General features: G+C 41.8%; 1 protein-coding gene across 1 annotated transcript in view; it reads left to right on the top strand.

Moving 5' to 3' along the window:
- The window catches only part of muc19 (mucin 19, oligomeric), a 113987-nt gene that overhangs the window by 23914 nt on the left and 73615 nt on the right, over positions 1-16458 (top strand). Inside the window, exons 10-13 of the mRNA XM_062981696.1 lie at positions 519-641; positions 3691-3814; positions 11204-11339; positions 15681-15773. Coding sequence (XP_062837766.1) covers positions 519-641; positions 3691-3814; positions 11204-11339; positions 15681-15773 — 476 coding nt within the window. The remainder of the gene's footprint in view (positions 1-518; positions 642-3690; positions 3815-11203; positions 11340-15680; positions 15774-16458) is intronic.

Consider the following 16458-nt stretch of genomic DNA (forward strand, 5'->3'; position numbering starts at 1 on the left):
TGACTCGCCTGATGAGGTCACCCAAAAGACTTGTTTTAGGGATCATGTTGGCAAGCAGTATTTCATGGACCTGAGCTACAGGTTCCCCAACTAATATTCCCCATTTCTCACATGCTTATCATTGTTATCTTCAAAATATCTTCTGATCCAGGATCTCAACTATGGATAGCTTAAACAAGAGTAGAACCTTTCCCTTTCTCCCCACCATTGCATTAAAATAAGGAAGAACGTATGAACCAGGGCTTGTTTACATAATGTGAAATCCTCGTTCATCTGTCTTATAGAGGATCCTGGCACTTAATGCATAGACCAGTGGTTCTCAATCTGGGGTCCCCAGATGTTTTTGGCCTTCAATGCCCAGAAATCCTAACAGCTGATAAAAAGGCTGATATTTCAGGTTGAGAACCACTGGCATAGAGCATCTTTAAACTACAACTGAATGGTGGTAATGCAGAATGTTTTTGAAGCTTTTAAAAAAATTCTTGTATTAATTACACGCTTACACATTTATATTCCAGTTACACCTGCATGTCCAGAATCCAAAATTTACAGAGACTGCGGCCCTTCCAACCCGGCTACATGTTCTTATATGTCTCTTTACCAAGATGCCGGATGTGTGAGTGGCTGTGTATGCCCAGAAGGTAACAGATAGCATTCTGAGAGTTTCATTGATTAGCAGCACTGTAAGAATTTCAGTAGTCAAGTTGCTATTCTCTCTGCTGTACAGAAATAATTTTATTTTGATGTCAGCCCCGAGGCAGCTGTTTCCTGGCAGTGAGTATTGCACTCCAAGTGGATCAACATGAAGAGGAATAGGTCTCATTTTAACTTTATTTGTACTAAGCAGCTGGGATCTGCTGTAGCCACTTCTTCTCTTAATGAAAGAAATTCTATGGAGAACTCACTCACTGTCTATATGAGGCTATGGACTAATTTGTGAGCATCTGCAGACTTGAAATATTTTGTCTGCAGGGACTGAGCTATACCAATTAGTAAACCTTAATTTTGAATAGTGAAGATGTCATTTTCTCAATAGTCATGTAGCTTAACTAGAATTCTATGTATAATTACTTGCTCGCTGCCATGATTTGTATTGCATTCATCATTTCTGTGGTTTGAGCTGTGAGCTTCTGCTGAAGAAATCTCATATTTAACATTGTATTCACATTGCATATACATGGATATATGCATAAAGACTGTAACTTGATGCTAGAAGATCTCCTTTGCACTGCAGGCCCCTTCTACACTGCCATATAATCCAGTTCAAAGTAGATAATCTTGAAGGGTCCTCAGTCTCTGCTAGTGTCATATACATGGAACACATAAAAACCTTAATGTGAAATATTTCCAGTTGGTGTCAATCACTGTAAGTCATACTAAATGAACAAAAGCACGTGATAGTTCTTTGCTTGGAAAGTTGAGCCTATGTATTAGATATCGGAATGTTGTTATGATTTTGCTGCATTATTAAAGGCACAGTCCAGAAGGCAAATGCCAGAAGTCAAGCAAAGTCAAGATCAGTGTTCAGAAGTCAAGGCATAATAACAGACAAGGATATTCCAAGCTGTAGTCTAAGACCTCATCATATTTCCCCTGTGCTAGCCCTGTTGTTCCAGAGGGAACACGGGGAAGCTCCTGTGTTGGCGGCACAGCATCCTAGGACGTTGACCCCCAGAGCCCTGCCAGAAGTGATGGGCGGCGTGGGGCTCCATGGATTAACTGGGACAGAAGTGTCCTGGGATGCTGAATTTCCATTGTGTGATGAGGTCCTAAATTCAATTACTGGAGTCAAACTGGAGAATTATAGGATCAAGTCTGGAATAAATAACACCCGAGGTCTGAAAAGCCAAAAGTCCAAGAGTAGTCAAGTCTGGCTTCAGTCAGAGACTGCCACAACAAGCCTTCAAACTGAGCAATATTATTCAAAGACAGTGGTTTTCAAACTTATTTGGCCCACCGCCCCCTTTCCAGAAAAAATATTACTCAGTGCCCCAGGGAAATTAATTTTTTAAAAGAATTTAATAGCAATTAAACAGAAAGATATATGTATTAATGCATATGGCAAATGCACCTATGGCCATCCCCGCCCCCCTGGATCGCTGAAGCACCCACCAGGGGGCGGTAGCGCCCACTTTGGGAATCACTGTTCTAAGATCTCAGCTGTTGCTTGTTGTGAGCACATTTCTCCGCTAATCTTGTAGAACTGCAAGATCCCTTTTGCATTCTAAAGCTGGAGATACAGTAGCGCCTTGGTTATCCAACTTCCACTTATCCGACACTCTGTATAATCCGACACCCCCAGGGCCACCCTCTCTCGCTTGCTCGCCCACCCTTCTGGCTGGGTCCTGGTTCTGTGTGAGCAAGGGAGGATGGGTGGCAGTCGCGGCAATGGCCTGGCCTCCCCTTCCTGCCTCCTCCGGACCCTGCTCCCTACCTCGCTTGTCCCAGCAGCAAAGGCGGCGGCAGCAGCCACCTTTGCCGCCTTCCCTCTCTCACTCACCCGCTCTCCCTCCCTCGCTTACTCACTGGCCTGAGTCCTGGTTCTGCCACCGTGAGTGAGAGAAGGAGGACAAGCAACAAAGGCGGCAATAGCAGCAGAAGCAGGAGCCTAGAAGAGATAGCCAGGCTCCTGCTTCTGTCACTGCTGCACCTTTCTCCTCCCTCCCTCACCTGCGCTCCCTCACTCTTTCACTCACTTACCGGGCCGGGTCCTGGTTCTGCTGCCGCTGCTGGGACCCAACCTGGTGAGTGAGTCAGAAAGTGAGGGTAGGCAGGTGAGTGAGAGAGGGAGGGCAGGAGACAAAGGCAGAACCAGGACCTGGCCAGTGAGTAAGCGGGGGAGCAAGGGAGGATGGCAAAAGCAGTTGCTGCCACTGCACCTTTGCCGCTGGGACGAGCGAGGTAGAGAACGGGGGCCTGGAGGAGGCAGAAAGAGGAGGCCAGTGAGTGAGTGATCCCTTCCTATTATCCAACATTTTCACTTATCTGACATTCTGCCCGCCCGTTTATGTCAGATAATTGAGACTCTACTGTATGTTTAACTCCTCACTAGCTGGTTCTCCTGTATTTGCTCCAGTTTGCCCAAACTGTTGAGAAGTGTCCACCACTGCTGAAGGCTCGTCCTCAGCAGTGACTGAACTAAGCTGTGGGGACTTCTGGGAGCTGCTGGCCTGTATCTCCCTCACTGGTCCTTCCAGTCACTCCTCATCCTCACTGTTGGAACTGGCCATGACAGGTGTATTATTTGAACCATTACTGTTCAACACAGGCATAGTGCCAGGTTTGAAAGAAGCCCAGGCATGGAGCCCTTTGCCTTCTTTTTCCAATATGTGGGCGAGCACCCCATAGCACCCTGAATCTGGATGATCTAGTCCCACTACATAGCCAAGAGTTGAACTATTCATGCCACCCAGGATTCATAAACCAGATGATCCCCATTCCTTTTGCATCCCAAGTGACCACACATTCCTGTGGGCTCATTGGATAGAAGGGCAAAGGTGTACTAGGCAGGAGCAAGCATTAGGTAGGCTGCTGCCGCATAGCCTTTCAGTGGAGATTCTCAGAAAGAACAAATGGGCCAGCCCTATGCTAGATGCTGGTACTGGCCTTTGTTTAGTAGAGCTGGAGTAACTGCCATAGTATCCATTTCAAAGAACCACTTCAGATACTATAATATGGCTGTATTTTTAGGTTATGTGGTCGATGACATTGAAGAAAATGGCAAATGTATTAAGAAAAGAAAATGCCCTTGCAAATTTGATGGGAAAGTATACAGACCAGGTGAAAAGCGGAAAGGTCCTTGTAATTCAGAATGGTAAGCATTAATTGTATTCCATACATTTAAAACTTCAATGCACATCATGTAAAGTGGAGGTGGGAAACATCTAATCTGGGGCTGCATATTGTTTGTTGTGATACATAGCATGAGGCCATCTAAGCCCCATGAGCCCCCGGTGGCACAGTGGGTTAAATCACTGAGCTGCTGAACTTGCTAACCGAAAGGTTGGCGGTTCCAATCCAGGGAGTGAAGTGAGCTCCTGCAATTAGCCCCAGCTTCTGACAACCGGTGGCGCAGTGGGTTAAATCACTGAGCTGCTGAACTTGCTGAACGAAAGGTTGGCGGTTCCAATCCAGGGAGAGGAGTGAGCTCCTGCGATTAGCCCCAGCTTCTGCCAACCTAGCAGTTCAAAAACATGCAAACCTGAGTAGATCAATAGGTACTGCTTCAGCGGGAACCTAAAAGTACTCTACGAAGTTATGCCGGCCACATGACCTAGGAGGTGTCTACTGACAATGCCGGCTCTTCGGCTTAGAAATGGAGATGAGCACCAACCACCCAAGTCGAACACGACTGGACTTAATGCCAGGGGTAACCTTTACCTTGACCTATCTAAGGCCCCAAATTTCAGCAGCAAGTTAGAAAGGGACATTGAAACAAGCAAAAAAAAAAAACCTTGATTTAATATAGTTTCTACAACATGCTGTTGATATTCAGTAGCAAACACCTCCATCAAAACAAATTTCTGCCTTTCTTATTTCCACCCACCCACCCCCAGTGCTATTTTATCACTGAAATTTAGCAGTGTCATTTGCTACCATATTACACTAGCAAATTGGTGGTCCCCCCACAGTGAATCCAAGAGCTGCAAAATCACCCCACAATGTAAGGGATGCAATTTACTGAATAAATTGGCAATGCCACAAAATACAGAATATTTCAGAGTGGTATTGAAACCTCTTAAAACATGGAGTTCAAATTGGCCTGTTATAGCCTATATACCCCCACACTATTCAAAATATGCATCTCTGTAAGATTCAAAACACTGTAGGTTAAGGTTTTCCCCTGACGTTAAGTCTAGTCGTGTCCGACTCTGAGGGTTGGTGCTCATCTCCATTTCTAAGCCGAAGAGCTGGCATTGTCCATAGACACTTCCAAGGTCATGTGGCCGGCATGACTACATGGAGCACCGTTACCTTGTTGCCGGAGCGGTTCCTATTGATCAACTCACAATTGCATGTTTTCGAACTGTTAGATAGGCAGAAGCTGGTGCTAACAGCGGGAGCTCACCCTTCTCCCCGGATTCGAACTGCCGACCTTTCTGTCAGCAAGTTCAGCAACTCAGTGGTTTAACCCACTGCGCCACCGGGGGCTCCTTGAAAGCACTGTGGTATATCTGAAATCAAAACACCCTTTTTCCTCTTTTTCCTCAGACTACCTTCTTTCCCTTAGCTTGAGCTAATTTGATTTTTGGCTTTGAATGGCCACAGGGTTGCCAACTACCTTCCAGGGACATTAGCTCATAAAACCACATTTTTGGAGTGGAACCCCAATAAAACATATCTCGTAATGCCTAGTACCTGCCCAGCAAATAAAAAGTATCTTATTTATCATGTCATCCATCAGAGCAACTGATTCAATTTGGCAGTCTTTCAAACTAGAGGCAGCTTAAGGCCACACTGTCATTAAACTTGTATGGCAAATTAGTTGTAAAATAAATGTTACTTATTGGCCAAGATTCTACACTGTGAGACTGGTGTCTGTTGCATTAGCTACATCAACATAGCTGTGTCACCAATGTTTCTCCTCCAAACCTTACCTTGTCAACAGTACAGCCCAATCCCAACATAGCTTTTCTGTGTTGTTGGAGAACTTGGCTTCAGTGGGGATAGATCCAGCCATTTTTCTATTGCTGAATGCTCAGCAATACTTGGAGACCTCTGCGGTACTTCTCTCTCAGATGCCCAATTCCCAGCAAGAACAGAGTTCAACAAAAGGTGTACCAGTAAACAGAAAAGGTATTTAATTGTATTAAAGATCAGTACCCTAATTCCTCCCAGGGTCTGACTAACATAAAACTACTTGAAAGAACTGATGGAACTGGGTTTCTCTTGATTTATTCAGAAGAGATCCTCTTTCTAGCCTCTTTTCTGTGTCCTTTGTCTGGCTTTGACTTCTGTTAACACATCATGTTAAGTCTCTTTTCTTCTTTAAACTTCAGACTTGGTTCCTCAATACTGAAAGCTTGTTTCTGCATGTCTTAAACTTGGTTTCTTCAGCCTTTGGCTTCTTAAACTTTGACTTAGTTTCCTTAACTTTGACACAAAAGATATTGCAGCCCCTAAGCTCCTTAGCACCCTTAGACTGACTAACTGCAAAAAAGTTTCTAAGGAGGACTGCAATCTCTGCCTCGGGGAGAGGGTGTTTTTAAATGGACGGGATTTAATTAAGATTCCCTTCCACAGAAAACTATACAAAAGGAACTAAACCCATTATAACTAAAGGGACAACTGAGGCTTAATAAAGAAAATAGTAAAAGCCTCTGTGGGAGCATGACATTGTCCCTGCGGATGATGTCTTTGAAGCACATCCAGCTACAGGAAAACAGTTGGACATATCCCTTCTGATTCCTCTGTTCTCCAGCAGTATGGAATTGCCTATAAGGTGGATTTTGGAGGAGATTTTGGTCCTTGCCTAGTCAGAAATTGAAGCCTGTTCTCCATAATGTCTAAAAAAAGGAAGAAGTAGAATGGTGTAAGTCTGACAGTACTGATGCTGTCATTTCCATGTCCCCTCAAGTCATTTCTGACCTATGCTGATCCTAAGATGAACCTATCACAGGGTTTTCTTGGCAAGATATGTTCAGAAGAGGTTTGCCCGACCTATGTGATCATAATTGTATTCTATTGTGTATTACTGGGCTTGGTCCCCATGCGAGCCGCCCCGAGTCCCTTCAGGAAGATGGGGCGGGATATAACAATAAAGTTATTATAATTCCCTTTTTAATAGTTTATTTATTTCACAAAATGAAAATAAAACCTAGCCATCAGGGGATACATGATCTATAAATCCTTAAGATGTCTGGGTTCTATCCAAGAACAATATCTGAAAAATATGCACCACAGTAAAGGTTCAAAACATAGAACACAATATGTATATTAGAGCATCATATACATAATAATGTTACATCCTGAGGAGTCCTATAGAACTACTCCAAGACTACAGAGACTTTGATTTGTTTTGACTCCAAGCCAGGTTTGAGCCAATTGAATTGTACACTGATATATTTAGTTTTACAGCATATTATATGCCATTTTGAAGAGATTGAATGTACACATACTGTGTCGCTAACAAACTTTAGTTGGAGTCTTGCTGATACATGTCTGATATATGTTTTACACTGAAAACTGCTCTGTGTAGCAATTAAATCTGGATGATTGCAGTCTAAAAATCTTTATACTCTGTAAGTTACGACGGTGTGTCACTACAGCTGACAGAATTGGATCATCAGTTGTATTATTATTTGTTTTATTGTTAACATTATTATGTATATGATGCTTTAATATACATATTGTGTTCTATGTTTTGAACCTTTACTGTGGTGCATATTTTTCAGATATTGTTTAGAATAGACAGCTGTGTTTAGTTATTATTCTATCCAAGAACAAAGGAAACAAACACTACTTTTAATTTCTAAGTTACAAACCACAGACAGAACTTCATTTCTGCATAAGGGATCTGCAGAAATGAAGTTCCATCTGTGATAGTAATGAGTTCCTTATGTGACGCTATAGAAAGAACGCCCAATGAAGTAAAATATAGACAAAAAATTATACCACAGTTTTTGAGTATGAAATTATTTATCTAAAGGGTATAAAAATACAGTAAGCTTGCTGTAGGGGCAATTGGCTTGAAAGTACTAGACATAAAGCAACTTTTCTGTTGTGTTGATAGTCCAACAAGAAGAGAGGCTCACATAGGACCCTTCCACACAGCCATTTAACCCAGAATATCAAGGCTGATAATTCACAATATCTGCTTTGAACTGGATTATCTGAGTCCACATCGCCATATAATCCAGTTCAATGTGGATTTTATACAGCTGTGTGGAAGAAGCCTGGGTTTCATTCTTAATTACTAATACTGTACTTATAAACTAGAGTGAACCATTCTTTATTAATATTTAAAGAATGGTGCCTATTCCATTTCAGATGTATACATTAGGCTTCAGGGTTTTTTTAACTGAAATATTTTGTGTTTTTTTTTTTAAAAAAAACTAGCAAGGAGGTGTGAGGTGTCTTATTCTAAAAAGTAAAGTGGCAGTAACATATTGCACAGCCTCAGTGAGCTATGGGAGAAATGTGTTAACTTTAGTAAACCCTAGCCACTCAAACAGGAGCTCTCGGTGGCGCAGGGGAATCTGGGGAGTGGGCTGAGCTCCTGCTGTTAGCCCTAGCTTCTGCCAACCTAGCAGTTCAAAAACTTTCAAATGTGAGTAGATCAATAGGTACCGCTCTGGTAGGAAGGTAACGGAGTTCCATGCAGTCACGCTGGCCACATGACCCTGGAGGCGTCTACGGACAATGCCGGCTCTTTGGCTTAGAAATGGAGATGAGCACCAAAGGTTGGCAGAAGCTGGGGCTAATAGCAGGAGCTCACCCCGCTCCCCGGATTTGGACTGCCAACCTTTTGGTCAGTAAGTTCAGAGCCTCAGCATTTTAACCTGCTGCACCATGGGTAAGTACCGCACAATTAAACAATTAAATAATTAAACAAATCAAAATAAGTACTGCACAAATAAACAGGAAATAACATTTTCAAACCAGGAACAGATTTTTATTTCAAATTTTGTTACATAGTGTTATATTCTGCATGTGAGATAAATATATCACAAACAAAATGCCTGACTGACATTTGGCATTCCTAAAATATTTCTTGGATTGAATGTAAGATGCACATAATTTCAGTACTAACGACAGAAGCTTTATTCATTCACACGCACACAGACATGTAAAAGTACATGCAACTCTTAAGACTGCTTTTGGAGATGTTTATATGGGGAAAAGGTATGTCTTAGAATCAGAGAAATACAGAAGTATTGTCTTTTGAAAGTTTCTAGGAGGTCTTTACCTTCAAGAGTCCTTTTACGGATTAATTTCCACTATAGTTGTTTGCCACGTACAATTTGCTTACACAAGACACAGGTAATGCAGAATCTACTAATTTCCCTCTAGAATGACCCCAAGTGCTCTTGTAATTACCAATAAAGACTATTCATTTGGGGAACAAATTCTGTCATTAAGACACGCCAGCCTTGAAAAAATATATATTTGGCAAAGCCTTAGATATTTTCATGATATTAAAAATGACTCAGATAGTAATAGTTCCATTTGTGCTTGACCTTTTCTGTAGCGTGTTCCGGGATTCTGTTTTTCTCATTTCTGATCTGTAGCTAAAGAGTGTAAAGTCTTACCTTTGCCTACAGTAAGCAATCACTTTTTTTCATCAGCAAGGAAGGCCTGGAGGCTTTCAACTAGAAGCCCAAAGGGAAATAGAATTTCAGCTTGCTATTTCCAGCAATGATCTGATGTTATTTAAAATAATCTTGTTTTAAAAAATATCTGTGATGCAGGGTTATTGCTTTGTTTTCTGACAAAAGATGGCACACAAATTTTCCTGGCTGCTGGTCTTGGCCTGGTCTTGGTTGTTACTCAGCGATCCCTCATAGCCCGAGGATGATGGTCTTTCAAGTGTAGTGTCTTGGCAGTGGATGTGTAGGTGGTGTGGAGACCTATTCTTGACCCGCATGTTCTTCCAAAGATGACATCGGTTTCTAGATGGAAGGTGGTCCCAGTCAGGGTTGGCTTGTTTCTCCCTTAAGCCCTCAATTTGTGCCTCTTCGAATTCTTCAGCACTGCTAGTCACAGCTGACCTCCAGTCAGAGTGCTCAAGGGCGAGGGTTTCCCAGTTCTCAGTGTCTATGCCACAGTTTTTAAGGTTGGTTTTAAATCTCTTTTCCTGTCCACCAACATTACATTTCCCGTTCTTGAGTTGGGAGTATAGTAACTGCTTTGGGAGACGATGATCAGGCATTCAGACAATGTGGCCAGTCCAGCGGAGTTGATGGTATAGGAACATCGCTTCAATGCTGGTGGTCTTTGCTTCTTCCAGCATGCTGACATTTGTCCACCTGTCTTCTCAAGAGATTTGCAGGATTTTTTGGAGGCAACGCTGGTGGAATCTTTCCAGGAGTTGAGTGTGACATCTGTAGACGGTCCATGTTTTACAGGCATATAGCAGGGTTGGGACGACAATAGCTTTATAAACAAGCCCCTTGGTATCCCAATGTCCCAATCCTCAAACACTCTGTTTCATTCAGAGAAATGCTGCACTTGCAGAGCTCAGATGGTGTTGTATTTCAGTGTTGATGTTGACTTTTGTGGAGAGGTGGCTGCCAAGGTAGCGGAAATGGTCAACATTTTTTAATGTTACACCATTAAGTTGTATTCCTGGCATTGCAGAGGGATTGGTTGATGACTGCTGGAAGAGCACTTTGGTTTTCTCGATGTTCAATGAGAGGCAGAGCTGGTCCAACAATGAGGTGAATTAAGCGGTCGCTTGGGGTGCAAAACATACGGGGGCGCAGTCGAGACTGCTTTTTCTGTTGATTTGTTGTAAAACATGATGTTTTGGTGCTTAATTTGTAAAATCTTAATGTAATTTGATGTTTAATCGGCTTTTCCTTAATCCCTCCTTATTATCCAACATTTTCACTTATCCAATGCTTTTATTTTTCAGTGATTGGTTTGGGGGGGGGGGGGCGCCAAAATTCTGTTCGCCTACACTTGAAAAATACCTAGGGCTGGCTCTGATGAGAGGCCAAGCTTCTTATATGCTTTTGCCAAGGTGTTTAGAGTGGCTTGTAGGTCTTCTTCTGAATGCGCACAGACTACGTTATCATCAGCATATTGGAGTTCTATAACAGATGTTGTTGTGACCTTGGTTTTGGCTTTCAGTCTGCTGAGGTTAAATAGCTTGCCATCTGTCTGATAGATTATTTCCACTCTGGTGGAATGCGTCCCATCAACCAATCTGTACTTGGTTGTAGTATAGATGTTAATCCTGCACAGTGTTTCCCAAGTGTTGGTCTTCAAGATATTTTGGATTTCATCTCCCAGAATTACTGACTTTTGGCCAACGTGGGCTGGGGCTTATAGGAGTAGAAGTCCAGAAAAGCCGAAGAACCAAAATTTGGGAATCACTGGTCCAATGGATATCAAAGCTGAAATTTCTCATCAGCCTAAATAGCAGCTTGTCATGTTTAGATTTTTCTGCCTTTTAAAATTGTGCTTCTTATACAGAGTAAGCTATTTATAATCCCCTTGTAATTTTTGATCTTCCTTCCTCCTATTTCTCTTTCAAAAGCACTTGCCAGGATGGAAAATGGGCCTGCACTGAATCCTTATGTCCAGGGAGATGCTCAGTAGAAGGACCTTTCATTACAACCTTTGATGGCATCTCTTACACCTATGCTGGAGACTGTCACTTTGTAGCAATCCAGGTTACTCATTTGTTTTGTTTTTTGCATAAAGCTTGCTTGCTCGTGACAATGCACATCCTGCTTTGTCTTTCTATATGATGCTCCCAAATTCTGTAGTGCCGTTAAGATTAATTGCTTTGTATTTTAGCATGAGCTATCATGGATGTAAACCCACTTCTTCATATGCAGTACCAAGTGATATTAAAGCCTCAGGTTAAAAAGCATAGAATGCAATGAGATTCAGAAAAATGTAAATCGTGTCCCATGCCCTAAATTTCCAAAATCCTGGGTGAGGCTTAATACCTTTCAGATCTTTACAGTTGTAAACTATTGTGGATGTGTGAAAGCAATAAATCTCCCTTCTCAAGATTCAATTTCCCTGGGTTCAAAAATCTCATGGAGAATATTCCTTTTATTATATCTGCAGTAGAGGTGTGCAATTCAGCCGAAAGGCATGCTGTCTTGGGGTCCATTGTTGGCTGACCCCTCATTCTGTTTACCGGGAAATTACTCGAATGGGAAGGGTTTTTTGCTGTTTTCATTCGAAAAAGATAGGGCCCATTGGCTACAATGGGAAACTTTAAAGGCTAAATCGTAACCTATCTGCATGAAGCCTACCCCAGTTTTGGACCCCATTTACAACTGTAGGCCTGCCATGTTTCAAAACAATTCACCAATCTACTACTTTTTTAGAAGTGTTTTAAGTTTAAACCATAAAATTTATTAAAATAAGACAAACCGCAAGAGAGGATTCTGGGAATTGTTCTTGCCGATTGTATCCATTCCCAGCCAATCAGAGCATGGACAGCATCAGGCTTTTTATTGGCTGAGAAACAGAGAGAAAAAAAGCTATATTTCATTGTGCCATATACAGTAGAGTCTCACTTATCCAACCTTCGCTTATCCAACGTTCTGTATTATCCAATGCAGTCTGCCTTTTAGTAGTCAATGTTTTTGTAGTCAACGTTTTCAGTAGATTGCAATGTTTTGGTACTAAAGTCGTAAATACAGCAGTTGCTACATAACATTACCGTGGATTGAACTGCTTTTTTCTATCAATTTGTTGCAAAATATGATGTTTTGGTTCTTAATTTGTAAAATCATAATCCTCTGGTTAATTTTATGCTTTTTTAATTTATCCTACAGTAGAGTCTCACTTATCCAAGCTAAACGGGCCAGCAGAAGCTTGGATAAGCGAATATCTTGGATAATAAGGAGGGATTAAGTAAAAGCCTATTAAACATCAAATTGGGTTTTGATTTTACAAATTAAGCACCAAAACATCATGTTATACAACAAATTTGACAGAAAAAGTAGTTCAATACGCAGTAATGTTATGTTGTAATTACTATATTTATGAATTTAGCACAAAAATCTCTATATATAAAAGAGTGATGGAATACTGGCGACCAACAAAACAACAAAACTAAACACCCCACAACCTCGAAAATTGACAGCACAACCCCTCATCCATGCCTCTAGGTTGATACAACAAAAAGGAAAGAAAAATAAAGTCCTAATTAGAGGGAGAGGAATAATTGTTTTTATCCAATTGCTGCCAGCTAGAAGGCTAAGCTCCGCCCACTTGGTCTCCTAGCAACCCACTCAGCCCAGGGGACAGGCAGAGTTAGGCCTCACTTAGGCCTCTTCCACACTGCCTATAAAATACAGACACCACCAGACAACGCCACAGCAATGCGTGGCCGGGCACAGATAGTATCATGATATATTGAAAACATTGACTACAAAAATGGCTTGGATTATCCAGAGGCTTGGATAAGCGAGGCTTGGATAAGTGAAAAATATCAAGGAAACTCTTTTAATACTTCCCATAAACTTTGTGGAATTTTTTAATTTTATCTTATTTAGCTTTGTTTTACTACTATGGCTTTATACATTGGAATATATTAAAACAAACGAGCCAGTAGTCTGCCTTTCCTCTGGCTTCTGTGACCTTGGCGTTTTGGTTGCCTGTTCATCACAACAGCAGTTCCCTTAGAGACTTGCTGTACTTTTCCCTCGGCAAAATTTATGCAGACTCTCTTGTATGCAAACTTCTATGCTGGAACATTTTTATCTACTGTTGAATGTTTGTACCCTCCCATGCATTTGCTGGAGCATTTTACATGATAGACGAGCCAGGCATTATTTTGAACTGCAGAAAATTGTCCTCACAATTTCTAGTTTCAACCGTAGTTCATCTCTCCTAAATAAATGTGGATTTTCTCCAGGTGTTTCACCCACTCGCCTCCTTCCCTGCTCAAAGTCACAAGGTTATAGGTCCTTGACTTTTCAAATACAAAAGGTCAGCACTGAAAGGTCTGTTGCTGCTGCTGCTGTGGTTGTTATGGCCTGCAAGTAATTTCCAACTTATGGCAACTCTAAGGTAAACCTATCACAGGGTTTTCTGAGGCTGAGCATATGTGACTTGCACAGGGTCACCCGGTGGGTTTCCATGGCCACAAGGAGCTTTGAATCCTACTATCTCATCATACTTTGATGGTTGAAAGTGAGGAGGAGATGAGGAGCCTTATGACTAAGATGAAAGAAGAAAGTGCAAAAGCAGTTGCAGTTAAACATCAAGAAAACCAAGATTTTGGCAACCAGACTGATTGATAACTGAGAAACAGAGGGAGAAAACATGGAGGCAGTGACAGACTTTGTATTTCTAGGAGCAAAGATTACTGCAGACGAAGACTGCAGCCAGGAAATCAGAAGACGTTTACTTCTTGGGAGGAGAGCAATGATCAATCTCAATAAAATAGTGAAGAGTAGAGACATCACATTGGTAACGAAGGTCCGCATAGTTAAAGCAATGGTATTTACCATAGTAACCTATAGATGCAAGAGCTGGACTATAAGTAAGGCTGAGCGAAGGAAGATAGACACATTTGATCTGTGGTTTGGAGGAAAATTCTGAGAGTGCCTTGGACCACAAGAAGATCCAACCAGTCCATACTCCAGGAAATAAGGGAAGGATATTAGAGGCAAAGATGAAGTACTTTGACAACATAAGGAGAAGACAGGAAAGCTTGAAGAAGAGAATGATGCTGCATAAAATGAAAGGAAAAAGGAAGAGGGGCTAACCAAGGGCAAGATGGATGGATGGTATCCTTGAAGTGACTGGCTTGACTTTGAAGGAGCAGGCGGTGGCCATGGCCGACAGGGAGCTCTGGCGTGGGGTGGACAATGAGGTCACGAAGAGTTGGAAGCAACTGAATGAATAAACAACAACAAACCTCATCAGACGGGCTACTTGACCCATCGTAGACCGCTTGCTCTGCCCTTTCAGGACGGAGCCCATTACACAACGCATATGTACTTCCAGATGGGCTCTGTCCACAAAAGGGAGAGTTAGCAGAGTATGCACACACAATAATTTCCCAAACAAAGTTTTCCCATGTTGCCTTACCAGCAATGGTGAAAAGCCAGGTGACGATGCTTCCCCTCATGGGATGGGGGGAAAGACAAGTCACGAGCTGTGGGGCATGGAACAATGGGTTCTCCACCTCCCTGCCGGGACCCCATAGATTCACCACGATGCATGATGAATCAATGGGCCTTTGTGATCAGGTCCCTTGTCTTCTGAATCATATGACTTTATCATATTGGGATATACTCCGTTTCTGAGACTCTTTGATGACTCTGATTGTTTGCAAGAACAAGGAAAGTGGATCTGAGAATCCTGATTGTACATTTGTACATATGGCAAACTGTGAAGATTAAAGCCACTGGATATTTTGGATGAAAACCTAAATAGTGTGTGTAGATGCCAACAGTTGGGATCTGCTGATAGATGGGTTGAAGAATGTTTTTGCTGTGAAAGACTCTGCTGTATTTTGCTTGCTTCCATGACACTTGCTATCCAGCTTGCAGTGGTTCAGGGAGGTCGTGATTTGGAAACTATAAATCACTTCATGACCAGCATCCCTCAACAATGCATACTGATATAAACGGAGTATATCCCAATGTGGTAAGGCCTATAGTCCAAGACTCAAACCACTTCACCACATTAGCTCTTGAAGTCAGGCATACAAAAAAACCCAGATATTTAAACAACCTCTGAGGATGCCTGCCATAGATGTGGGCGAAACGTCAGGAGAGAATGCTTCTGGAATATGGCCACACAGCCCGAAAGACATACAACAACCCTCAGATATTTAAACTGTTCATTGAAACTGTTTTGTGCTATTGTAGCCATCTCCCAGAAAACATTCCTGCAACCCAAATATGAATGGTACATTTTCAGAATCTCCTGCTAGACTATTTTAAGCAGAGACAATGAACTCTCATGGGATATTTTGACTTCCCCTTTCTTTCAGGTAGTATTAATGTGTTTGGATTTGTTTGTTGGTTTCTTAGCACAAGAACTGGTCTCTGAGTGTGGAGCTGCGTCCCTGTCACAATGGTCCAGCTGAGACGTGTGTCAAGACTGTGACTTTAGCTCTTTTACTGGTAAGTACACTTCAAAGCCATTCGGAATAAGAGGGCAGCGCTCTTCTTATTGGTATAATGAATAACCAAGAACAGACCAATAAGCAAAAGATTGGGGTGATTCATCATTTTTACACATTTGAATCTTTGAAGACACATTTTAATCAGTATGGAGTTTTTTTTCCATAATATTTTGATCTTGGTACAGTTTACTAGAAAATGAAACAGAAAATGCCAGCCTTGTATTTTTCTAACACTGAATGGTAGTTTTTGTTAATTAAATTCTAAGTCGTATTGTACTTTAATATCTGATGGTATTGAAGTCTGATGATATTAAAATTCATTACAGTTTAATTGGGGGACTTGTGGCTCTAGAGAGGCATTCTTGGGTGATTTTAACATGAGACTCTTGAAGCACATTAAAAGGGTTTTCTCTCAAGAGCATAAAGGGACTAAGCCTCCTGTAATCATTTAACAATATTATATATTAGCTTGGGGACGGCATTGTTTTGGGATGTTCGGTAATATCACTGAAGTTTGGTCCAGATCCATCGTTGGATGGGTTCAGTGCTGTCTAGATATGGGTGAATTACAACTCCCAGATTCCAAGGGCAATCATCCCCAAATCCTGCCAGTATTCACAGTTGATCATGTTGGGTCTGTGTGCCTTTTTTAGTCCAGATCCATCATCGGCTACATTCATGGC

Source organism: Anolis carolinensis, chromosome 5 (assembly GCF_035594765.1).
Source record: "Anolis carolinensis isolate JA03-04 chromosome 5, rAnoCar3.1.pri, whole genome shotgun sequence".
Lineage (NCBI taxonomy): Eukaryota > Metazoa > Chordata > Lepidosauria > Squamata > Dactyloidae > Anolis > Anolis carolinensis.